General features: G+C 32.5%; 1 protein-coding gene across 2 annotated transcripts; it reads right to left on the bottom strand.

Annotated features, from left to right (window-relative positions):
* Positions 1-745: 745 nt before the first annotated feature.
* On the bottom strand, positions 746-17,127 carry LOC107932745 (zinc finger CCCH domain-containing protein 18). Of its 2 annotated transcripts, none has more exons than XM_041110685.1 (8): positions 16,864-17,127; positions 15,971-16,787; positions 15,707-15,874; positions 15,449-15,628; positions 1,601-1,671; positions 1,257-1,424; positions 1,068-1,182; positions 746-994 (listed from the first exon to the last, which is right to left on the bottom strand). In XM_041110685.1, exons 2-8 carry the CDS (start codon positions 16,762-16,764, stop codon positions 922-924), a joined length of 1,569 nt encoding a protein of 522 aa, XP_040966619.1. In that variant the 5' UTR covers positions 16,765-16,787; positions 16,864-17,127; the 3' UTR covers positions 746-921. The 2 variants fall into 2 exon arrangements, with proteins under 2 accessions (XP_040966619.1, XP_040966620.1); XM_041110686.1 differs by having other exon boundaries at positions 746-989.
* Positions 17,128-26,644: the final 9,517 nt, after the last annotated feature.

Here is a 26,644-nt window from a genome sequence, read left to right as displayed (position 1 = left end):
TTATATTTTGAGTAGGAATTTATTTTTGGCGATCTCGACAGCCCTACATAGATCTTCCAGTGAGTGTTGAAGCATTTGGTTAATCATCTTTCTCACTTAACGCTTATGTTTTTCATACGCTTTTTAAACTCCATTCATATCTTATCTTTGAATTGAGCTATACTTGTTAGTTGATGCCTCTAAACGTTCAAATTCTTGTTGGAGATACCCAACTTCCATTTGCAACCATATAGAAATCTCATCCCTTATTTCCCAAAATAAAGCTCTGATACCATAATGACATCACTTGAATTTGTGGATGATAATTCTAAAAAAAACGATAAATGTGAAAATAGGAAAATAATTAACAAAGGATTGATAGGGTAGAAAAGAAAGAGAAATTAGAGAGATAATTGTTGCAACCATCTCCTCACCGGAAAGAAAACATGTCATGTATATTACCAGACCATCACTTAGTACAACATCATACAGGTCTTATTTAATTTTAATATTTTTGTCTATAGAACTAATATTCTCATTGTGAAGGGCATCGTTCTTTCCATAACCATTCTAAGGCGCCTTTTTGTTGAATTGTTTAACTTATTAAAATAATCGAACTATCTACTTTGTTTATAAAACTATAACAGAAACCTTTGCCTGTTTATTTTTTGAGTAATACAGTAATTAAAAATGATTTTTTTAAATATTTTTTTCGAAAAACTAAGTCAACAAAGCAAAATAAACTAAATATTTTAGATAAATTGTGTTGAGAATGTATATTTTAGCATTCTTAATTGAGTTTAAACATAAAATATTTGTTTAAAAAATATCTCAAAAGTAATCTACATAAAAAACTGGAAACATGATAGTTTGATAATAACGATAAAATGTGCAGGTGTCACTCTGGTATTCTAACTAAATCTAACATGTTTTTCGCTTGGCCTAGATGATTGTTGAAATGCCGCCACTTTCTATAGCAGAAGTGAAAGGGCTATCCGGCAGATTAAGTCCTTCGCTGCAGATACATGAAGTTTTCATTTGGAATAGATCATTAAAACATCAAATATGAAAAGAAAAAACTTTTATACCTTTCTTGGTCATTGTTGTTCTTCTCTACATGTTTGATTTTTCCATCAGATGTGGTGTTGATGTTGAGAGCTTCCAACAAATAATTGAACTCTGCCGACGGGAAGTCGAGTTGATCTGCTTGGTGGAAAAGAAAGCGTTGTAAGGGTGGCCAAGGTAACGAATATACATAAAATGGGAAAGTTCAATACCTCCCGTGACCTTTAACTCATCCATGAAGTAACCAAAGGATTGATCAGTTAGAGGCTTTTGTGACAAATGCATCTCTGACGAGTTCCTTCTTTGAAATTTAAAGATTTGATCTTGATCTTCGATAAATTGCTTACGGAACAACCTCGACGTCGCATATCCTTTTGGAACTGAGAAAATCATACATTAGATACTCGACAGTAAAAATTGCCTAATGCTTAAAACTATACAATATGAATTAACATCGTATTCAACAGAGCTAAATCGAGTAATAGCCCCAAAAATGGCGAGTGTTTATGTAGCTATGGACCATAATTTGGATAAACGATGAAATGGAGGTGCTTACTTGAGTGAAGCTCAGGTTCCATATAATATGAAGAATAATACATGGGAGACTCGATTCTCTCGGGGTACTTCCTACACAAAAATCAAATGTAGCCTAATGATATAGAAACCAAAAAAATATTAAAAAAAAGAAAAGAGAAATGATTATCATACCATGCATTCAATTCATGAAATTGGTGTAAAAATGAGAAACACTTATATTTACTTGTAACACCCTAAAATTTTCGATATAGTAGTTGGTACTATTCTGGAAATGCATATAGTAGATTTATGAAGAAAATGAGTTGAGATTTATTTGAATAAAGTATATGGGAGATGAATTAGATATTAGAAGAGAAAGAACGAATGGTGAAATTTTAGTAAGGATTAAATTGAGAATTCGTAAAAGTATAAGGACCTAAAGTGCAAATACACCATAAGATGAAAATGGGTGGTGCAAATAAACATTTTTTTTAAATATGACGTAGAAAAATATATTGATATGTGGAGTTGGAAAATCGAGGTATATATTAAATTGAGTAAAGTGGAAAAGTTTAAAGATTAAAGTATAATTTTACTATTTTGTATCAGGGGACCAATTAGCAATTTTTACCATAATTGGTTGATATTTCAAGACATAATAATGAAAATTTGATGGGATGTGATAGGTTGGTGGAATAAGTGGATTAAAATGAAAGAAAAGAAAAATGTAGAATTGTAATGCTTCGATTTTTGCTGAAGTCATAGAATTCGATTTTTAGTCGATTTATTAAATCGACCCACCCAAAAAGTTAAATTGCTAGGTTTTCGAGAATAGGCTTCGAGACAAATCAGACGAATTCAAATTTATTTAGATGTGTCAATTTTTTAGAATTGAGAATTTAAAATTTAAGGCTTATGGACTAAATTACAAGAATAATAAAATTGTTGGGGTCAAAAGCTAGGAAATATATTAGGGGATGTGAGAGAATTACAAAATAGGATTTTGCAGAGGTAAGGTCCTTAATTGGTAATTGTTCCAACCCCATTTTAGCAAATATTCCAGAATTGACCAAAAATATTCCAGGAGAGTTTTGATTTGTATTAATGTTTTTAAAATTTTAAAAATGAATTTATTTATTTGAGTAAAAATATTTGAAAATTTGAAAATTTGTGAGTAATTCTAACAATAGTTAAATTCTTTTTTAAAATTTTACTCGATAGTTTTTCAAAGTTGTTCATAATTTTATTTCATTTAATACAAGTAGTCCCACTATAAAAAAAAACTTAAATATCAAAATTAATTTTTATTTAATTAAAATATAATTTAAAATTTTATTTTATTAACAATATTTATAATTTTTTTTACAAATCTAATGATATTCATGTTGAATATTTTTATATTATTTATTTCTAATATATTTATTTTTCTTTTATAATTATTTTTGAATTTGTAAAATTCTATTAACCTAAATTTTCCTAAAACAATTATTTATCAAAAAAAAATCTCTAAAATTTAAAAATTCTTCATCCAAACACACTCTTAAAAGATTTTAGATTGGTGAGTTTATTTTTTTATTAAATCCTTTTATAAAACAAGATTTTGATTAAAATTAGATTAAAGTTTGGAGCTTATTCTTGTAAGATGCCATTATTAAAGCTAGAGAGAGAAAGTGAGTTTAGCTAGATTCTTGAGTTTTAAGAGTTAGAAAAGTTGGTGATTAAGTTGGAAACCAGCAAAGGAAACTTTAGATCACAAGTTTTGAGAGTTTAGAATAAGAATAAGATAAGTGATCTTAAGGTAGTGTAAGGAAGATAACTTGAGCATCTCATCATTAGATTTTGTAGGTTTTAATGTTTAACTATGTTTTCTTTCTAACCTTAGTTCATTTTTTCATTAGGGTTTGTGGCAAAGGAAGTGGTCAAATCATCTAAGGCCAAAGGAAAGAAGAAGATCGAGGAGGTTTAACGGTTTTTGGTTTGTGCTTGTTTAATTCAGTTTCGTGGTATAAACTTGATTGAGTAATTTAGCTTAGGAAATCTTGTTGATTTTATATTGTCGGTGATATGTTTTGGCAAAGACTTGATTTTTTCATATATGAAACCTATGCTTGATATGTTAATTGCGATGAAACAATGTAAATGAATATTACTGTCTCAAGTAAGATTTGTTGTGAAGAATATGGAATTGATTCTTGAGATACATGATGATGTTTAGGGACCATGATTTTATATGTTTTTGACTTGTTTTGGCATTTCAAATATGTTTTCTATTGTTTGGTTGCATGTTGCTTATGTTTAGGGACCTTTAGAGACACAATTGTATGGCTTGTATTGCCTGTTTTATGCTTTTTGGGCATGCGCCTCAAGATCACAAGAACATTTTCATGTGATTTATGCATTTTCAAATGCAGGCCTTGATACATAGACATCAAAGTCTTTATATATGGTTGCATTACTTGAGACATAAAACATTGAAGCTAAAATACAAAAAATTCAGTCCAAAGTCTTGAGACATTGTGCATTGTCTCAAGACAAAAAACTTCAAAGTTAAGATCTGAAAATAAGAGAAGTATGTCTCAAGACATAGAGTCTTGCATTTTTCTTGTTTGACTTACGATTCGTAACCTAGCTCCATGTTTAACTTTTTTTGGCCTTGGTTTATTGTATGTAGGTCTACTTGAGTATGTTTAACACTTTATATCTTCTTTTAATTGTTCATGCCATGCTTTAGTTGTTTTAGTTGAATTTTTTAGCTTCAATAATCGTTTTAATGTTTTTTTTAGTTGCTTCGATAACGAATTTGATATCTTGCATCTGATCGTCTTCTAGGTCTTGTGTAGGGTGTTATATTAGTTGGTATTAGAATGGGTTTGGGTTTAGCTGGTTCTAGGCCCAAAATGCATAATTTTTCCTGATTTTGTCTAGGGTACATGCCATTAGGTGAACCAACCAAGTTTTATTGATAGTTAAGACTTGTATGTCGAATTTTTCTCTAGTTGTTATATGTTTGTATAAATTCAATATGTTTGTCGAATCTCATAATGCATTAGATGAGGAGGTCGAGTTAGACCCCTCAAATTCTCCCCTTACCTTAAGCTACTCAAGCTGATGTGGGAGACAAGAATTATCCTCAGGAACTTGATGTTGGTGCACAAACTATAGTTGGTGATCGAAATGCTAAAAATGATGATGCTCTATTGTGTACTATCGCAGATGCACTCCGTAGATTTTAGGGGGACAACACCACAAGTTTGAATTGTTATGAGAGTTTGTAGGGTTGCTACTAGGAAGCTAAAAAAATACGAAATAGTGGACTTCAAGGGGTTGAAAGGTGTTGATCCTTTCGCAGCAGAATCTGAGCCTGCAATGAATCAACTAGAGTGTGTTCAAGTTGAGTGAGTTCAGTGCATAATTCCCTTGTTAAAGGAAGAAGCTTACCAATGGTGGTTAACAATGAGTCAGTCTATTCCAATTGAAAGTATAAATTGGGGTTTTCCAAGCGAAGTTCAAAAAGACGTATGCCGGAAAGTTGTATTTGGAGGATTAGAAATAAGAGTTTATTATGCTAATAAGGCAACTTGTTTGTGGCGAACTAGAAGCAAGAGTTTCTCTGATTTAGTTGGTATGCTCCTAAGATGGTACCAGTGAAAGTTGAGAGTTGCATCTAATTTCTTAGAGGATTGTGGAATGAGATATATGTACAACTAGTGGCCACCGAGTGAGAGTTTTCTGACAAAATTAAGAGAGCCAAGATGGTTGAGCAAGTTTTAGGGTTAGACAAGAAAGCCGATGATAACCAAACTCAAGGGAAGAGAGTTGGTGGTTCTAGTTCGTAGCCTGTTCCGAAGTGAGATAGAGATTTCAGAGGTTTTAAGTGATTTGTGCCTTCTAGGTTCCATTTTGAGGGAAGACGATCGCAGCAATATTTTGTTTCTATTGCTAGTTCAGGTGGATCTGTTTTGGTCTCTAGTACTTCGAAGTGTGACTACTATGGCCATAGACATGTGTGGGGAGTTTTGAAAGAAGATTGGTGCATGTGCCTTGTTGTTGTGGTACGACTACAGGGGGAGAGAGTGTTGTTTGGTGAGGCTAGAGGAGGTGTTAACATTAATGGAAGACAATTAATAATGGTTGCCATTAACATTAATGGGAGACAATCAATAATGACAACCACCAACTTTGGAAAAGTGGCAAGGGATAATTTTTTTTGGTCATTGAGATAATGGGCTATTTATTGTTTGGTCCTTGAACCTCAACTATAAATAGGCCTTCTCATTTCTCATTTCTATTCATCCCAACCAATCTTTCTCTCTTAGTTTTCTCTTTTCTCCCATTTGAGAATTCTTAAGGAATTCTATTTGTTTGTAATACTTTGGAGATAGTAAAGTTATCATCTGGTGTTAGTACCCGAGGACGTAGGTATAATTTACCGAACCTCGTTAAATCTCTTGTGTTCTTTCTTGTCCTATTTTTCTTTCAATATTTGAGGGTATAATAGTAGTATTTAATTGTGCTATTAAATTACTATAGAAGGGATATTCTGTCTAAGGAAAGACTTGGTATTTAAGAGATCCATGTGATCCACCTCTCTTCCTTGGGAATTGAACTTTGTGTGATTTCTTAGTACAATAATTTACACGCTTCCGACCCTATTGGAACAACAAGTGGTATCAGAGCCGAAGGTTAATCGTAGTATGCTCTGTGGTTGCAGTTTAAACTGATCTTCCACATCAGAAAAGATTTCCTTAGGTATATTGAAAGATTATGGAGAAAACGGTCGGTGTAGGAGCTTCAACATCGTCCATATGGACAAGACCGACAATTGCAAATGCAAGACTGGTCGTGGAGATCTTTGATGGCACGAGCCATTTTGGTATGTGGCAAAGTGAGGTTCTAAATGCCCTTTTTCAGCAGGGTCTAGACATTGCCATTGATGAAGAGAAACCAGATGATGTACAGGAGAAAGATTGGAAGGCGATCAATCGGTTGGCATGTGGCACAATTCGATCATGCCTTTCTCGAGAGCAGAGGTATGCTTTTTCAAAGGAGACTTCTGCAAATAAGTTGTGGGTGGCACTTGAAGAAATTTTTTTTGAAGAAAAACAGTCAAAATAAGCTCCACTTGAAGAAAAGATTGTTTCGCTTCACATACGTCCCAAGTACCACAATGAATGATCACATCACCAAATTTAATCAGTTAGTCACTGATTTGCTGAATATGGATGAGACATTCAAAGATGAAGATTTGGTTTTGATGCTGTCACTTCCTGAGGAGTTTGAGTTCCTAGAAACTGCTCTACTTCATGGCAGGAGTGATATATCTCTGAGCGAAGTCTGTGCGGCCTTATACAGTTATGAACAGAGAAAGAAGGACAAACAGAAAAACTCAATCAGAGATACAGAAGCTTTAGCAGTCCGAGGTCGTTCATACACTCCGAAGAAAACTCAAAAGGGGAGATCAAAGTCAAAGTCCAGACTCGGGAAAGATGAATGTGTTTTTTGTCATGAGAAAGGCCACTGGAAGAAAAATTGTCCAAAGCTGAAGAATAAAGGAAAAACTGCTGTAGATGCTTGTGTTGCAAAGCATGATACCAGTGACTCTGAACTATCACTGGTTGCATCATCATCGTCGTTCCATTCAGATGAGTGGATATTGGATTCGGGTTGTACCTATCATATGTCCCCTAACCGGGAGTGGTTCTCTGATTTAGTAGAACTAAATGGAGGAGTTGTTTATATGGGCAATGACAATGCCTGTAAAACTGTTGGGATAGGTTCAATCCAATTAAAGAATAAAGATGGATCAACCAGAGTTCTGACTGATGTTCGGTACGTGCCCAGTTTGAAGAAAAATCTAATCTCATTGGGAGCCTTGGAATCCAATGGTTCAGTTGTTACTATGAGAGATGGGGTTTTGAAAGTGACATCTGGCGCACTTGTGATATTGAAGGGCATCAGGAAAAATAACTTGTATTACTACCAAGGTAGTACAGTTATTGGAGCAGTCGCTGCAGCTTCTGGCAACAAAGAATTGGACTCAATACAGTTGTGGCATATGAAGTTGGGACATGCCAGCGAAAAATCCTTGCAACTTCTGGCAAAGCAAGGATTGTTGAAAGGTGCAAAGGCTTGCAAATTAAAATTTTGCGAGCATTGTGTTCTGGGAAAGCAAAAGAGAGTGAAATTCGGTACTGCTATCCATAATACAAAAGGTATTTTGGAATATGTTCACTCAGATGTGTGGGGGCCTTCCAAGACACCTTCATTGGGAGGAAAACACTACTTTGTTACTTTTGTTGATGACTTTTCCAGAAGAGTTTGGGTGTATACCATGAGAACTAAGGATGAAGTGCTTAGAGTTTTTCTTAAATGGAAAACTATGATCGAAAACCAGACTGGCAAGAAAATCAAGCGGCTTAGGACGGACAATGGAGGGGAATATAAAAGTGATCCGTTCTTCGATGTGTGCCAAGAGTATGGTATTGTTCGACACTTCACAGTTAGGGATACACCACAGCAGAATGGATTGGCAGAGCGTATGAATCAAACATTGCTGGAGAAATTTCGATGTATGTTGTCCAATGCTGGGTTGGGCAAGCAATTTTGGGCTGAGGCTGTGACATACGCTGGCCATCTTGTTAATCGTTTGCCATCATCTGCATTAGAAAGAAAAACTCCTATGGAGGTATGGTCTGGAAAACTAGCTACAGATTATGATTCCTTACATGTGTTTGGAACCACTGCATATTACCATGTGAAGGAGTCAAAGTTAGATCCGAGGGCAAAGAAAGCTCTCTTTATGGGAATCACTTCTGGAGTGAAGGGATTTCGTCTTTGGTGCTTAAGCACAAAGAAAATTATCTATAGCAGAGATGTTACCTTTGATGAATCTGCCACATTGAAAAAGGTAGCAGATAAAGATATTCAGACGAGCAATACTCCACAGCAGGTGGAGTGTACTCCAAAACAGGTGGAGTTTGAGCAGATGGGGATTTGCCCAGTTAATAAGTCTAATTCTCCAGCCACAATGGAGGAATTAGAGGTTGAAGAGGTTCTGACCCAAGAACCACTAAGTACACCAGAACCAGTTGCAGTTGCAAGGCCACGGAGAGAAATTCGTAAACCTGCTCGATTTACTGATATGGTGGCCTACGCCCTTCCCGTTGTTGATGATATTCCTATCACTTATCAAGAAGCAATGCAAAGCTTAGAAAGTGATAAATGGAAAAGTGCCATGGATGAAGAAATGCAGTCTCTCCGGAAGAACAGTACTTGGGAGTTGGCGCAATTACCGAAAGGTAAAAGGGCAATCGGATGCAAGTGGGTATTCGCAAAGAAAGATGGATCTCCTAGCAAGAAGGATATTCGCTACAAGGCAAGATTGGTAGCTAAAGGCTACGCTCAGAAGGAGTGAATTGACTACAATGATGTATTTTCCCCTGTTGTGAAGCATTCCTCCATTAGAATTTTGTTGGCCTTGGTAGCACAGTTGAATTTGGAGCTAGCTCAACTTGATGTTAAGACAGCTTTCTTGCATAGTGAGTTAGAAGAGGAGATCTATATGACTCAGCCCGAAGGATACACAGATGCTGGTGGTAGAAATTGGGTTTGTAAGCTAAACAAATCGCTATATGGATTGAAGCAATCCCCGAGGCAGTGGTACAAGCGATTTGATAGCTTTATGAGAAGGCAGAAGTACACAAGAAGCAAATATGACAATTATGTATATTTGCAGAAGCTGCATGACGGATCTTTCATTTATCTACTCTTGTATGTTGATGATATGTTAATCGCTTCGAAGAGCCAAAATGAGATAGATAAGCTGAAGGCTCAGTTGAATCAAGAGTTCGAGATGAAAGATCTAGGTGAGGCCAAGAAAATTCTCGGCATGAAGATAAGTAGAGATAGACCGAGAGGCAAGCTCTGTTTAAATCAGAAGCAATATCTGAAAAAGGTAGTACAATGTTTTGGTGTAAATGAAAACACAAAACATGTAAGTACCCCACTTGCTTCTCATTTGAAACTTAGTGCTCAATTATCTCTGAAGACTGAAGATGAAAGAGAATATATGGCGAAAGTCCCATATGCTAATGCAGTTGGGAGTTTGATGTATGCGATGGTGTGTACGAGGCCTGACATTTCACAAGCTGTTGGAGTTGTGAGCAGGTATGTGCATGATCCTGGAAAAGGACATTGGCAAGCTGTGAAATGTATTCTACGGTATCTTCGAAAAACCGTAGATGTTGGTTTAATTTTTGAACAGGATGAAGCACTTGGTCAGTTTGTAGTTGGATATGTTGATTCTGACTTTACTGGTGATTTAGATAAACGTCGTTCAACTACGGGGTATCTGTTTACTCTTGCGAAAGCCCCAGTGAGTTGGAAGTCTACCTTACAGTCTACAGTAGCTGTGTCTACTACAGAGGCAGAATATATGGCAAGTTACAGAAGCTGTTAAGGAGGCTATTTGGCTTAATGGATTGTTGAAAGACTTAGGAGTTGTTCAAAGTCACATAAGTTTATATTGTGACAGTCAGAGCGCTATTCATTTAGCGAAAAATCAAGTCTATCATTCAAGAACCAAGCATATCGACGTAAGATATCACTTTGTGCGGGAAGTCTTTGAAAAAGGAAAAATTCTACTTCAGAAGATTCCGACAGCAGATAATCCTGCAGATATGATGACCAAGGTGGTAACAACAATCAAGTTTAATCATTGTTTGAACTTGATTAACATCCTGAGAATTTGAGCACCTTCAGGTGTATGGCGCTCGAGAGCGCATTTGTAGGCACTACAAAAGATAGCTTTATCGAATTTGGGGAGTTGAAGGAAGTGTGTGAAGATGTGATTATCCTAATCAAATCTTCAAGGTGGAGATTGTTAACATTAATGGGAGACAATTAATAATGGTTGCCATTAACATTAATGGGAGACAATCAATAATGACAACCACCAACTTTGGAAAAGTGGCAAGGGATAATTTTTTTTGGTCATTGAGATAATGGGCTATTTATTGTTTGGTCCTTGAACCTCAACTATAAATAGGCCTTCTCATTTCTCATTTCTATTCATCCCAACCAATCTTTCTCTCTTAGTTTTCTCTCTTCTCCCATTTGAGAATTCTTAAGGAATTCTATTTGTTTGTAATACTTTGGAGATAGTAAAGTTATCATCTGGTGTTAGTGCCCGAGGACGTAGGTATAATTTACCGAACCTCGTTAAATCTCTTGTGTTCTTTCTTGTCCTATTTTTCTTTCAATATTTGAGGGTATAATAGTAGTATTTAATTGTGCTATTAAATTACTATAGAAGGGATATTCTGTCTAAGGAAAGACTTGGTATTTAAGAGATCCATGTGATCCACCTCTCTTCCTTGGGAATTGAACTTTGTGTGATTTCTTAGTACAATAATTTACACGCTTCCGACCCTATTGGAACAACAGGAGGACTATAGATATTACTGCTACTATTAGATTTGAGGCTAGAGCTTTGGCTTTGGCTTAAGTTGTTTGTGCTCGTTATGATGTGGACGCTATTGTTATGGTCTAAGGTATATATTTCTTTTTTTCCTATTCCAGTTGATGCATTGATTGATCCTTCTACACATTTTGATATATATAGTAGTGTGATCTGTGGGTGAAATGTTCCTATGGAATTGTCAGATATAAGGATTTCAATGTCTAGTCTCTTAGGGTAGGGTGTGATTGTTGATAAGGTTTGCAATCATTTTCATTCGATGATTTAGGGAATTATGTTCTTAGCAGATTTAATGGTGATGTCATTTTTTGAGTTAGATGTGATTTTGGGAATGTACTGGCTATCAAGCATAATGTTATATTGGATTGTTAGAAGAGGTTTGTTATTCAGTGTTTGGATGGTAGTGTGCTGGAAGTTGTTGGTATGAAGTTTGGATGCTTTACTAAAGTGATTTCTGTGGTGAAGGTTTGGAAAATGTTGAATAAGGGTTATAAGGTTTATTTAGCGTATATATTAGACTTGAAGGCTACATATCCTAAACTTGAGGAAACCCAAACTATTCAAGACTTTACGAATGTTTTTTTTTCCCTAAAAGTTAACAAGTTTATCTCTACCTCGTGAAGTCGAGTTCGATATTGAACTGTTACATGAAGTATCATCAGTTTCCATTTCTCCCAATCCCATGACACCTACAGAGTTGAAAGAATTGAAGATACATTTACAAGAAATTTTGGATCAAGGTTTATATGACCTAGTATATATCACCTTTGGGAGAACCGATATTGTTCATGAGAAAGACGACGGACAATACTTGGCAATTGTGTTCCAATTATCTTCAGTTGAGCCAGTTTTAAGAAGTTTAGCTAGATTCTTGAGTATGAAATTTTTTAAAAGGTGGTGATTAAATTAGAAACAAATAAAGGAAACTTTAACTTACAAGTTTTGATCAGGGTTTATAATAAGAATGAGATAAATGAACTTAAGGCAGTGTAAGGAAGTTTAGTTGAACTCTTGCTATATCAATTTTCATGTCATCATTAATTTAGGAGGTTTTAATTCTTAATTATGTTTCCTAAGCCTATTTTATTATTTTGATTATGGTTTGTAGCAAAGGAAATGGTCGAATCATCTAAGGCTAAAGGAAAAGAGAAGATCGCAAAGGGGTAATGGTTTTTAGTTTGCACTTGCTTAAATCAATTTCGTAGTATGAAATTGATTAAGTAATTTAGCTTAAGAAATCTTGTTGATGTTATATTTTTGAAAATTTGTGTTGGTGAATACTTGATCTTTACATATATGAAGCATATGCTTGATATGTAAATTGCAATGAAACTATGTAACTGAATATTTGATTTGTTATGAAAAATGTGGTATTGATTCTTGTGATACATGATGATAATTAATATTGCTTGATTCTAAGACATATATATTGATACACACCCTATTAAACGATGTTGGAAATGATTCGAGTATAGTTGACATGCCATAAGATTTATTTGTGACAAAGAGAATATTTAGCACTTGTGTGCATTATTGGTATCTTAGGGGAAGTCAAGTTTTCACACACATTGGTGCATTTTTCTCATGCATCCCTTGTGTGCAACTTTTGAGGTATGCTAAGGGTTTGATTCTTATATCCATTTATTGTTCCACAATTGGTTATTTGGGGAAAAACTTTAATTATAATTTAATATGGTAGTGATGGATATGAATTGAAAATGTTGTCGGTCGTGACACTTGGGAATATGATACGCAACGATTTGAGGCAAATGCTCAAGTATGGTTTGGATATATATCGAGCAACTTGAATTTTGTTATTGGAAATGTGTTGAACGAGGCTAATTAGATAACACATTGGATATATGAAACATGTATATTTGATACTCCCTTGATGTGTTAGCATGTTTTGATGCTTAATGGTTTTATATTATCAACTTGGTTGTGTTAGCACCCTTGAGCTTCGAGAAGCTCAGCGTGTAGATTGTTAGTTCCAATTGCAAGTAGCAAAAATGCGTACAAAGTTTTGATTTGGTTCTCCTAGCATCCAAGGCTTCAAATCTAAGCTCTATCTTTCAACTTTATAATGTTTCTTTTTGGACTTAGCGTTTTGGTCATGAACATAGGCCACTAGGTGAATTTTCATGTTTTATCAGTAGTTTTAAAACATTTGGAATATTTGGTATGTTTTGGTTCATTTTGAAACTTTTGAATACTTTTGGATTTAATTTGTGATGCAACTTTCTATGGTTTATGCATGCATTATAAGTGTTACAATTTAGTTACCTAATTAATTTTTTATCTATTGTGTTAATGATGATCATCTTATATGTTTTAGACTTGTTTTAGCATGTCAAAAATGTTTGCTATGGTTTGGTTTCATGTTGCCAGGGACATTTAGAGACACAATTGCATGACTTGGAATGCTTTTTTTTCTGGTTGCATTTCTAGGCATGTGTCTTGAGACATCAAGAACATGTCTTGAGACCAAAAGAACATTTTTCATGTGATTTAAGCATTTCCAAGTGCGCATGTCTCGAGACATAACATACCTATCTCAAGACATAGACACCAAAGTCTCGAGATATGGTTGCATTGTCTTGAAATATAAACATCAATGCCAAAATGTCAAAATGTCAAAAATTTAATCCAACGTCTCGAGATATGTTTCCATTTTAATGATAACTTAACATTTTTAACTTGGCTTCGTGTTTATCTTTGACCTCGATTTATTTTATGTGATCCCAATTTAGTATGTTTAACACTTATATCATCTTTTAATTGTTTGTGCCACTCTTGACTCATTTGGCTCATTTTAGTTTAAATTTTTAGCTTTGGTTATCATTTTAATGTTTGTTTTGTGTTGCTTTAGCAACATATGAGAAACTAAATTTGGTTTCAAGATAGTTTTTGAGATTGGCCATTTTATTCTTGATATCCATCATCTTTTTTATCGAGTTATTGAGTTGAAAAGGAGAAGGAGAAGAAGGTGACGAGAAAGCTTGTTTAGGTGTTGAGAAGTTAAAAGGAACAAGGTAAGGATTTCATGAAAGCATATTTGAATAAGTTGGAATCATGTGTCAGTTTTTTTGAATATTTAATATTGATTATGTTTATTGTATGAATAAATGAAGAGATAGAAGAAAAAGTGAAGCCAAAAAAGGACAGAGGAAAGCTTTGGGTTGAGGGAGAAAGTATACTGCTCAAATGGTGAAGTTTGTAAGTGCTCTCTCGGATTCTATTATTTACCATGAAAAAAAATAAAAAATAAACGTTTTTATGAAATAAGTTAATTAAATTAAGTATATTTGATATTTAAATCAGAAAAATAAAATAAAGAAGTTTTTAATATGAATATAAGATTAGTAAGTTGATTTATGAAAATATGAAAGTGAATTAATGGAAAAGTTAAATGAGATATTAGTATGGCCGAATGAGTTTTAGTTCGACTGACATTAGTATAGTTGTTAGTGCATTGAAGTGCATTATCCTCCTATTAAAGAGTTGGGGAGGAGCTATAAGTAGTTTTAGACATTGTATAAAAAAGGCAGATATGATAAGAACTTATAATGAGGTTAATGTTAAAAAAAAGTTATGAATACGAAATTTAAAATATTAATGACTATGTAAAATTAAAATATATGGATTAATGGTGTAATTAATTAATGTTATAAAAGATAAGAAATAATTTGAAATGAATAAGTTTTAAATATGACATAATTTGAAATAAAGAATTTATGTACAAGTGTTGAAATATGTATGTGATATGAAGAATATCTGTTTAGGATCTGAATGGTCATGTATATGATATGCTATGATTCAATAACTTGTTTTATTTATGTTAATGAAAATATGATCAAGGTGAAGATATTATATGTTTAATGTTTTAAATGAAAAATGTTGATTGAGTTTTAGCTTGATTGGTATAATCATTGTTGTCAATGCATGAGAATATGGGTTCGAGTGCGGTGAAGCGCATTCTTATTTATGGGTTGGGGAGGGGTTAGTAGTAGTACTAAGCATTATGTAAAAAAGAATAGATATGATTAAAACCTATATTTGAATTGGATTCTTAAAACTTAACCATTGATAGTAAAAATGTAATTTCACAATTTTAATAGTGTATATCTTTATAATTTTTTAAAAGATTAAATAAAAAATTTATCATTTTTAGAGGGCCAAAGTGTAATTTTACTATTACTAATTTAAAAAGTAAAAATTTTCATTTTAGGAGGTTTGTCAAAATGGTTTAAGAATCCGTAGCTAAATTACTATAGTAAAAAGATAAGGTATCGATACATGTTGTCTTGAAGGTTAAAATTCGAGTTTTTATGCCTTATTTTGGGCACGACTTGAGCCATAACATGAGTTTTAAACATCGATTATGAGATTAGATAAGAGGTGTTCTAGTACCTGTCAACCAGCTTGGATTTTTCCCTATAAGGTTTGACGAGAACACGAGCCCCACAAACGTAATGCGGATTTCCTTTGGCCAAAATCATCTTCACAGTATCGGAACTAACAAAGGTTACGAACCCAAACATTCGTTTTTGTTGGCTAGGAATCCGTACATCTTCAACTTGTCCATAATTGCTACACAAGTAAGAGAACTCTTTTAAGACAATGAATATGCAAATAAGCCTATAAAATGGATTTAAAACATCATGTAACCTGAAATAATTGGAGACATCATCTTCACTAAAACTACTCTCGGCCGGGAAGGTAAGGTATATCTGCCTCGATCCGTTAACGATCGGACCTGGATCGTTTCGATCATTTCGATTTTCCATATATTTGGGTACATCTTCAGCTAAAATGACTGCATGTTGTCCATGAGGCCTGTTATTCAATCCACATAAGATTTCATTTTCATTGGTTTTAAGTTCCAATCGAAAGGAAGAAACGTAAATGAACTAGATTCTTAATTTTCTGTACCTGTCGATCACTCGAATAGCATTTTTCAATCTTGCGAGAAGCTTAGTTAAACTATAGCCTGCTTTTCCATGTCTTTGGCTTTCAGTAAGATAACCATCTGCTTGTAGAACTTTGCCATACTTCTCGTAATATAACAACGGTAACGACGCGATCGAGACCGGATCGCCTCGTTTCGTTCTCAATAACTCGACTAATTCAACCTCTAATTTCTCTAGTGACATAACATGATCTTTATAACCAGTAGCACCATCCAAATGAACAAACATTTGAGGGAGATGATCCGAGACTTCACCATGAAAGTACCTACAATTACTCCCATGTTTGCAATACCCTTTGTTGAAATAATGACAAGTCTTAACCGGAAAATCGGGTACGTTGTTTTGATTCCGACGTAGTCCCGGTCTTACTCCGAAATTACAGTAACAATAATCATTGGAAAAACTATTATCACTTCTTAAGTTTAAAGATCCCATTTGATCATCTAAAGTGCTTGATGAGACTGGTGGTGTGAAAGAACTGAACTGTGAAGGTATTTCGGAATTGAGAGTCGTCGCCGAGTTCATCGACGGTGATATCGGAGGTGACCCGGATTTAAGAGCGAGTTGTTGGAGCTCAAGTTTGATTTTATAGATTACTTCTAGAATGACCTTATCAGGGCACAGTGCTAATTGAGCAGTTTCTTGCTCACCATGGTCTTGTAATAGAATGTATCCTATGATTTTCAATACATTTTCGGGCTCAAATTTCTTGATTTTGTTGAATAAAATTTGTGTATAGTCGGAAAATTCCATCATGCATTTAGTTGATCAACTTAAATCTGCAAATGACAAAAATATTAGGTCATAAATACAAAAAAAAAACCCAGAATTTTTTTTAAAAAAACAGGAACTTACCAAGGAGAAAATTTGTTGGAAATGTAAAAGCTGGTTGCTGGTAGCAGCAAGTAGAGTTGTTGTTGTTCTATGAAGATATTAAATTCTCTTTTATGCTTCACTTTTCAACTTTTCATGTGATTTTTTATGGTTTTTTCTTCAACTATATGGATAAAAAAAAAGAATTTTTAAAGATTGGGTTTTTAAAGTAAAAACAAAAACTTTGTTTACTTAGTGTTGGTAAATTTATACAGAAAAAAAATTCACATTAAATAGTTTTTTTTAAAAAATTATAAATGAATAAATTTATAATTTTTAGTGAGCTTAAAAAAAGAAATTAAAGCTTTAAAGCTAGATATTATATAAAAAAAAAAGAGTTAGAGAGAATTAAGGCGATATAATTTCTTACTTTTTCTTATTACTATACTCAAAAATCCTCCCCAAAATGTTATTTATTTTTTCCTATAGAAAAATGAGTTATTAAAATATTATTTTTAAAAAAAAAATCCCAATGTGCTAAATTTAGATTTGATTATGAATGATAATTTAATAATTTTGCGGTTTATTTAATTTTCATTTTATACAAAAAATAATAATGGGAAATTATCAAAATGATTAAATGTGAGGATAAAAATGGTAATTAGAGGAAATTATTTATGAAAGTGAAGACCAATTCTACAGCTGGATAAGTGGGGTGATAGGTAAAAATAAGAATAAATTATTAGAAAAAAATATATTATAGTTTTTGGAAAATAATAAATAAGTAATTTTAGATTAATTAAAAAGAAAGAAATTTTTGGAGAGCTAAAAAGGAAAAAAAAATTGATTAGGGAGAATGGGGCTTTTCTGTTCTAATTATAGATATTATATGGATCTATTTCCTTATGGTTTTTGACTTTGTCATTTAAAGTTTTTTAAATACAGGCTTATGTATATAAAAAGAGCATTAAAATTAATTAATTTCTGTAATAAATTTGTATTTAATTTTAAGTTTTTTTTCAATAATTAAAATAATTAATTAAGCTTCTTTGTTTATAATTTTCGTCATTGATCATTTATATTCTTAAGATAAATTAACAGATCAATCACACAGTAACATGTGGCAGTTTATTATTTAATCTAATATTTTTCTCACAAAAATTGTAACCTCTCCAGCTCCTCCAATTCGGGAGATTAAATTAGTCATTGAGATGACCTAGTACGATCGAGGTTTATAAAACAATCAGTTTAAAATATTTATTTATTTTAGAAGAACATTTAGTTTATTTTTAGAAAAGCTGACGAGTTATAAATAAACGTTTTAGTTAAACTTTTTTAAGTAACGGTGACTTCTTTAAAAAAAACTTAAGTTAATTTTCTATTTTTTTTATTATTCACATTTTTCAATTTTAATCTGGCAGGGGAAAAGTGATTTTTACTTGGATTTAATAAAACTATATTTCATGCCTTCATTAAATAAAAATCATATTTTAAAATTAAGTTAAATGTTATGCATGCTAAATAAATCCTAAATACAAGTCTCATGTCACAAAATAAAACAGTACAGTTCCAAAATAACAAAAAATTATAAAAATAAGTCTAATAATACTTTCATAAAAATAAAACATTTTCGAGCCCTCCGTATGTCGCGTCTGCATTCTAACCTGATGGGTTATCTATAAAGATGGAAATAAAAGGGGGAGTGCCATCACAAGAAAACCATGCAACAATAGACAAAACATTCAGAAAATTAACTTATAGGATAAATGACAATTAATTAGAAATACAGAATATCAATAATTCAGAACAATTAATCAACATAATATTTCAATGTTCATAGCCATTTAATTGCTTATGAATGCAATGTAAGTTTGGTTTAACAGTAGAAAGGTCCTACCCCACCGCTACACACCACAGTAGGAGTTCCTCAAAACTCCTTTACCTTTACATCACACTGTGGATAAACCACTGATCATTGCAAATGACCTGCTAATGATAAAATATATTGGTGGATGAACCATCTGTTTGTGCAGATAAAAGCTGTTAATACATTGTGGATGAACCACTAGTCGAGCAAATGACTGCTGACTAAAATATTTCATGGATAAACCACTAATCAAACAGATGGTTGCTGACTAAAATTAATTGTGGATAAACCACTGGTCAAGCAGAAAAACTGTTGACTACTTCATTCGTTCAAAACGTCCCACCCCATGCAATATGCAATATAACATGGCAATACATACACATTTGTCAATAATAGTTTATCCGGTACTTTATCATGCTTATCAAGTAATTCGGTAAAACAGTTCGGTTGTGTGCTTTGCATACATTTGGTTAACGGTATCAGTGGCATGTTCACTTGCTTTTGGAATGCTTACGATCATGCATAATCAACTTAATATTACATAATACAATTCTAATCATAGCATGTCTCATATGCACATCATAGTATACCTACCAGTCAATCACGATATAAACCAACCATAATAATGTTAGAACATATAACAATTTTGCATATTGTGATCTCAAATCAAGCATATCATCACTAAAGAGTTTACTCATCAAGTTTCATGCAAACAAGCACAAAACACATAGACTTAGTTTAGATTCCACATAGGCTCGTAGATAAGGTTGGCATGAATGTTCACATTGAAGGTTCACATGAGTGTTCAGAATGAGGGTTCGTATGAATGTTTGCAGTACATTATACATAAGGGTTCGCATAACAGTTTTACAAAAGGGTTCACATAATAGTTAAAAGGATCAAATATCAGCTTTAAAAGGAATCACATAACAATTCATTAAAAGGTTTGCCTAACATTCATTAAGGGGTTTGTTGGGATATGTACCCATGTTCTAGTAAACATGTAATTATGTTCTATGTATTTGAACAATGAATAAATTAATTTCACAATTCACAATTATATCTTTTGTATTTTTGTCTTTCATATTTTGCATGCATATTGAAATTTTGACAAGTAAATATTAGCTTATTAGTTGTCTAAGTTCAAACTGATGATAAGTGGCATTGTAAGAACATTTACATTTTGAGAAAGACAACTTACTTCAGTAGATAATCTAAATGAGTCTGTAATCTTATAAAAGAATCAAAGTGAGCATTTGATTCAAATACTAAGAAGGATTATTATGTTATCTATAATTCCAATTAAGGAAATGACTAGTCTTAACTATCAGAGCAATTGACTTCACATGTAGAGATATAGATGTATTCATTGACAGTATGATACATTGAACTGGACCCAAGATAAATTAATTTTGAATCTGTTTGTGAATTAATTAACTTGTGACATTTATGGTGTGATTTACCTAAATCCTAAGTTAGTAACTGACCATGCGTATGTAACTCGTATGCTTTGATATAAGTGGAGGCTTATGCTCTAAAGATGATCGAGCTGATAGCCGGTATGTTGGGTACATGACTTGTATATGGCATGACTTTACAAGCAATAGTGGAATTCAAAGCTCAATTAAAGAGTTAACGATATCCTCTAATTGGCATTGTGTGGATTGATAAATATGGAATGTGACCACGACTTGTTTGTTCTCGAATGAGCAATTTATCACAGTCATTTGTTGGCAGTGATTATATTAATCATTAAGATGACACAATGGCAACAATGAGATAAAATAGGATTGTATTGAGTGCATGGATTTAACTCAAAGGAATCAAAGATATCATATGAGGGTAACACACACAAGACAAGGTCATTGGACAAAGTAGTTGGATGAATTACTTTCGTAAATATATACAATAAGGAGTTTTCAATCATGGTACTTCTTGTGAGCTAACTTCATGATTAAGTAATTTTGAATTATTGGAATGATGCTTTTGGATATAATTTCAATTACTAGAGCCTAATTGTATATGTCTAATAGGTCTCTCCGCTAACTCAACAAAAGCTCGATCGGACTGCTTTTGAATTAGTAAAAAACTTTGGAAATATTTAATTGAGTCAATTTATTTGATGTGGAATTAAATTGGGTGATCGTACGAATTGTTAAACTAGAAAATTTTATTAAAGAATTTTCTTGAAAAATTAATTGAAAAATCTAAATGATTTTTGGCAAAATTAATTTTGATCAAGTAAAATTAAATTAATCAAATTAATTAAAATTAAAATGATATTTTTAGAAATTAATTTTCAAGCCAGAAAATTGGCCCAATGGGTAATTGAACTTGAAAATTGGACCTAAGATCGTAAATTGGGCCTGGGAGCCCAAAATCGAGACCAAGACCCCAAAACTGGTTGAATTGAGTATGGTATATGAAATTGGACCGACAATCCAATCGGTGGCTGGACAAGACCGATCGGGTCATCATTGACTCGGACCAAACCGGCAAAAATCTGACCAGCTTGGGGTGTCGCAGCTATGGTGGCAGCATTCCATTGGCTGGAAAATGGTCGACGACGGTGAGTCTTCGATGGTTGAGCATTGGAAAAATTACACTCCTATTGGGACTCTACTAGAGAATTTGATTTCAGATTAACTATTCCAAAAATGATATTATTTTAATAAATTTAATATTAAATTAAATTTAATACTTATCTTAATAGTATTTATTAATTTAATATTAAAATGATTATCTTAATATTAAATTTAATTTAAATACATAAATATTTTATTAATTTAATAGGATTTAATATTAAATTTAATCTAATATTGTTCTTGATAATTATTATATTAATTTAATATTAAAGTGATTAAGTTTAATCATAGTTGAAATATTTAAACTCTCTCTATATAAAGAGAGCCTTGGTAATTATTTTTCACACACTTGAATTCAAGAGAAAGTTGTATAGATCAAATTTTCTGAAATAATCAAATTTTCTGAAGAAATTATTTTAGAAAATTTCTAAAGATATTTTTCTTATTACAGCTTGGCCCAAAAGTTTAGAAAATTGCGATATTACTTGACTGGTAATTTTTATGAAAGTTTTTCTGATTTGAAGCGAGTCCACACTCGGCAAACGTGAGCTTGAGGATAGCAGAGAAGAGTACTTGATTGAAGCGTTCATCTTAAACGAATTGAAAATGTACAATTTTGATTAAATGTTTATTACTTTAGATATCACAACTAAGTTCTTATTTTGAAAATCTTTTTTAAAACTCTGGTTGTTCTTTAAATTTATTTTTCGCTGCGTTTTTCAAACCTGATTTTCCAACAAGATTTGCATAACATTCATCAAGGGGTTCACATAATATTTACTAAGGGGTTCGCATAACATTCACTGAAGGGTTCACATAACATTCACTAAGATGTTCGCATAACATTTAGTAAGGGGTTCGCACAACATTCATTAAGGGGTTCGCATAACATTCACTAAGGGGTTTGCATAACATTTATTAAAGGGGTCGTGCGGTACACATGGGTGACCCACACCCCATGTGGTAGGCTATGTAGTCTGGGCTAGGTTCAATTTTGCCTCGATTTTCTTATAAAAGAACACATACATGACTTTCAAGGTTTCGAACGATGATCCTCACGTCTAAGTTTGGGTCGGGATACCTACAACGAGTCTTACGATCGAAAAATACATAAGAGTTAATGTCGGATGGCTCACTTTTGGCCTTGCAGACTAGAGGAATGGGTGGATTGGTAAGAAAATGGAAATTTGTGTTAATTTCGCAATTCGATTTTGATGGGTGCAAACTGAGATGTGCGAAGCTCTAGGCCATGCAGAGGGGACACAGTAGTGCCCGAGCATTAAGGTTAGATGTGAGATGGAATGATATCGACTGGCTTACTAGAATAGAACCATGACGACAGTTATCAACTGGTTCTTCGGGACGACACCGTGACGATGATTTATAGGTTCCATAGAACAACATTGTGACGACTGTAACACCCCCTTAACCCCAAACCGTCGTCGGAATAGGGTTACGAGGCATTACTAGACATATCAGACAACTTACAAAATAATTCACAAATAAATAATAATATTCATAGTATAATATAATAGTTAAGTCCTAATAATAGACGCTCGAAGCCAAAACATAAATTTAAAAGTGAAACGGAACTTGTTCAAATTCTCCAAATTTTTTTAAAAAAATTTCGACAGCATTTCTACTTATTTTTACATAAAACCCCCTGCAAACTTTAAACCCAAAAACAAACCAATATCAATACTCCAACTGATGATTAAGTATACTAAATTACATTCAATTTATATCAAAATAATAATTTAATACCTTAGTTTAAACAATATAACATGTTAGTATATATGTATAATTAATAATATTTATTTCATTTCAATTATTTAATACCAAATCTACCATTTCATAACTTTATATCATATTCATAATCCAAAACATTATAATCATTTATATACAACCAAAATCATTTAACTTAATGTATACACATAATTTATATGCAACTACCTAGTACATGCCACTTAACAAAGGAAGAAATACATCACCAAAATCTTTTTGTTGGAGTCGGGTTTGTTTTGGATGCTAGACCGGATCCGAAACTCTAATGACCTGCGCACGGAAACAACCGTACGCTGAGTATTTCAAACTCAGTGGTATTACTATAAATCAAGACTATTTAACATTAATAAATTACAAACATCAACCATAAATTTATTATTTATTTAAACTAATTATATATATAATTATATTACTTCATAAATCTTAAATTCATAATTCATTTTTTTTCATACCAACTCAATTCATAATTTAGTTCATACATTCTTTCTCATACTTTTCAATAGTACCAAAACAAATAATCTCATTTTCAAAATTTCATTTCAATTATTTGCCCTATTAACAAGGCTCGGACTTTGACAGATACGCGGATTCCACCCAAACACACCAGAATATCTAACCCAAACACACCCGGAATATTATAAATCCTCCATAACACACCAGTAAGGCATGCCATTTGTATCAAATCACAAATCTCCTTATCACATCACAAATCTAATGGCATGCCATTTGTATCAAATCTAGTCCGGCAAGTTAATAGGGTATTATTTTCCTTTTCTAATTTCAATTTCATTTACACTAAAATTTTCAATACTCAATCAATTCAAATATCTATTATCTTAATTCATATACAATTTAATTTTCACACATACTTATATTTAAATTTAAATATAATACTTACCTTATCTTAATTATTCCATATCTATAAATTCAATATACATTTAATAAATAGTTTGAGTTATAGTAATACAAACCCGGAATACGAGTTTACTCCTCAACGATCTTTTCTTTTCCTTTGGATGCCGATACCTCGTTTTCCTTGTTAGCTACGAAAAAAATAATAATAACAATTTACATTATTAATTACAGCATTAATTTAATAATTAATTAAATTTTTATTCAATTTATTCCCTAATTCTCATTTAATCCTAATTAACTCTTTTATTTGTTTAACTTAATTTATACTTCATTTCTACTCAATTTCCTTCCATGTTCACCTTAACAATCTAATGTTCATTATAAAACCCTAATTTAAAATTTCTTTCAATTTAATTTCCTAAAACACAAAACTTATAGCTTCTTTTATAATTTAATCCCTTTTTCAATTTCTAACTTAAAATTCATTCAGTTAAATCCCTAATTCTTCTTTTTCTTCAACATGAACTTTGTTTAGAAGCTTTTAAACTTCCAAACTATCAAATTAATTTCATCAAAACCTTGTTTTAAGACTTCTAAAACATCAAAATTAAATAGAAAGGACTTAAATGACTTACCAATCAAAGCTTTAAACCTTAGACTCGTAGTTTTTCCTTTTTCTTTTCTTTCCCCTTTTCTTCCTGCTCTGTTTGGAATGTCTCTGTTCTTTCTTTTCTTCGTTTCTTTTTATTTCATTCTTTTATTCTTTTATTTACTTAATTTGTAATACCCCTACCCGTATTCATTGCCGGAATAGGGTACGAGGCATTACCGAAGTTTACGAATTAAATTTTTTTATATTCAATATAGCCCCTTTATAAATATCTAACCTTCCCTGCAATATTACATCGAGACCAATCCACATCAACCAAATCAATTCAACATATTTTCAAGATAAATTCATGCATATTTATAAGATAACGTCATCACATATCTAAAACCAGGTTTGTTAACCATACTAATGGCTAACTTTACATTCATTTCACGTTAACATTTACTTTGTTAGCTTATACATGCCATTGATTTCCAAAATAAAGTTTCTTTATATACCGAAATCCTGAGGTTGACAGTGTGATGTGTCTCCGACCAAATCCGACCTCCGAGCTCTTAACACTACAAAACAGGGAAAAAGGAAATGGGGTAAGCACTTTGTGCTTAGTAAGCTCATGTAACAAGAATTATACTTACCTAATATTTTCAATACAATATAATAAACATTCATATATCCATTCAATGCATTATTACCCTAACATGCACAAACTCAACATTCAAATTAGTACAATAATTTCCATGTATCAATAATATATATACCATGATTGATGAGCTCGTCAATACCATGATTTCCATTTCCTTGTTATTTTTCCAAATTTATCCCGTTGAATTTATCGGAATTTCGATGGATTTTCAGAGGTACACTTTTAGTGTACAATTCCGGGTCTGTCAATTCATATTCATGTGCGCACATTTCCGTTTCAGAGAGCACACTCCCGCGAACCTCAACCTTGCAGCGGGATTACCAGTCCAAGCTAAATCCCCTGCAATATAAACTCATAGAGTATTGTCGGAATTACCAGTCCAGGCTAAATCCCCTGCAACGACAATTACTCTAATGAGCTTGGATCTGAATTACCAGTCTAGGCTAAATTCAGACCCTAATTCGGATTACCCATCCGGGCTAAATCTATTTTACACATATTCTTCGGGAGGGCTATATCAGGATAGGATCACCCGTCCGGGTTAAATCCTTTTTACCGTCAATTCCTTTTCAGAGATCCATCGAATTTTCCTTTCATTCAAACGAGATTTCTTCCCATTTTATCAAATATATCAATGTTTCATAAATTTTCATACAATGAACATTCAAATCATTTTCACATAAATAACATACAATCTCAAGCATTTAAGAATATAATTCAAGTTACATGAACTTACCTTGATACTTGTTTGTAAACAATAAAAATCTACTAATACCGAACTTTTTCCTTTCCTCGATCTAGCTTCGTATTTGAATCTTCCGGATCTAAATAAATAAATTTAATTATCAATTTAATACATTTCATGTTCATATGCAACATTCTCTATAATTCAACTATTATTTATAGTTCATTCAAAGTTGTCTACTTGAGTCATAGTCACTAAATTATTTATAACTTGAGCTACGGAACTCAAAATTAAGATCCGTTAATTTTCCATAAAACTAGACTCATATATATTTTTACCATAAAATTTTCAGAATTTTTGGTTTAGCCAATAAGTACAATTTATTCTTTAAAGTCACCCCTGTTCTGCTATCGACAGTTCTGACCCTTATTCACTAAAAATTAATTATCTCTTCATACAGAATTCAAATAATGTTCTCGTTTGTTTCTCTTAAAAATAGACTCATTAAGGATTCTAGATATATAAATTTAAGCCCATAATTGTTTTTCTTAAATTTTTTTATGATTTTTCAAAGTCAGAACAGGGGAACCCGAATTCATTCTGACCTTGTGTCACAAAATTCATTATATCTCAAAATTTATAAATCCATTGCTTACACTATTTCTTCTATGAGAAACTAGACTCAATAAGCTTTAATTTCATATTTTTTTCATCTTCTAATTCGATTTATACAATTTATGGTGATTTTTCAAAGTTAGTCTACTGCTGCTGTCCAAACTGTTTTTGTGCAAGC

Source organism: Gossypium hirsutum, chromosome A04 (assembly GCF_007990345.1).
Source record: "Gossypium hirsutum isolate 1008001.06 chromosome A04, Gossypium_hirsutum_v2.1, whole genome shotgun sequence".
Classification (NCBI taxonomy): Eukaryota; Viridiplantae; Streptophyta; class Magnoliopsida; order Malvales; family Malvaceae; genus Gossypium; species Gossypium hirsutum.
The sequence above is the reverse complement of the archived record's forward strand: the minus strand, read 5'-3'. Positions and strand labels throughout refer to the sequence as shown.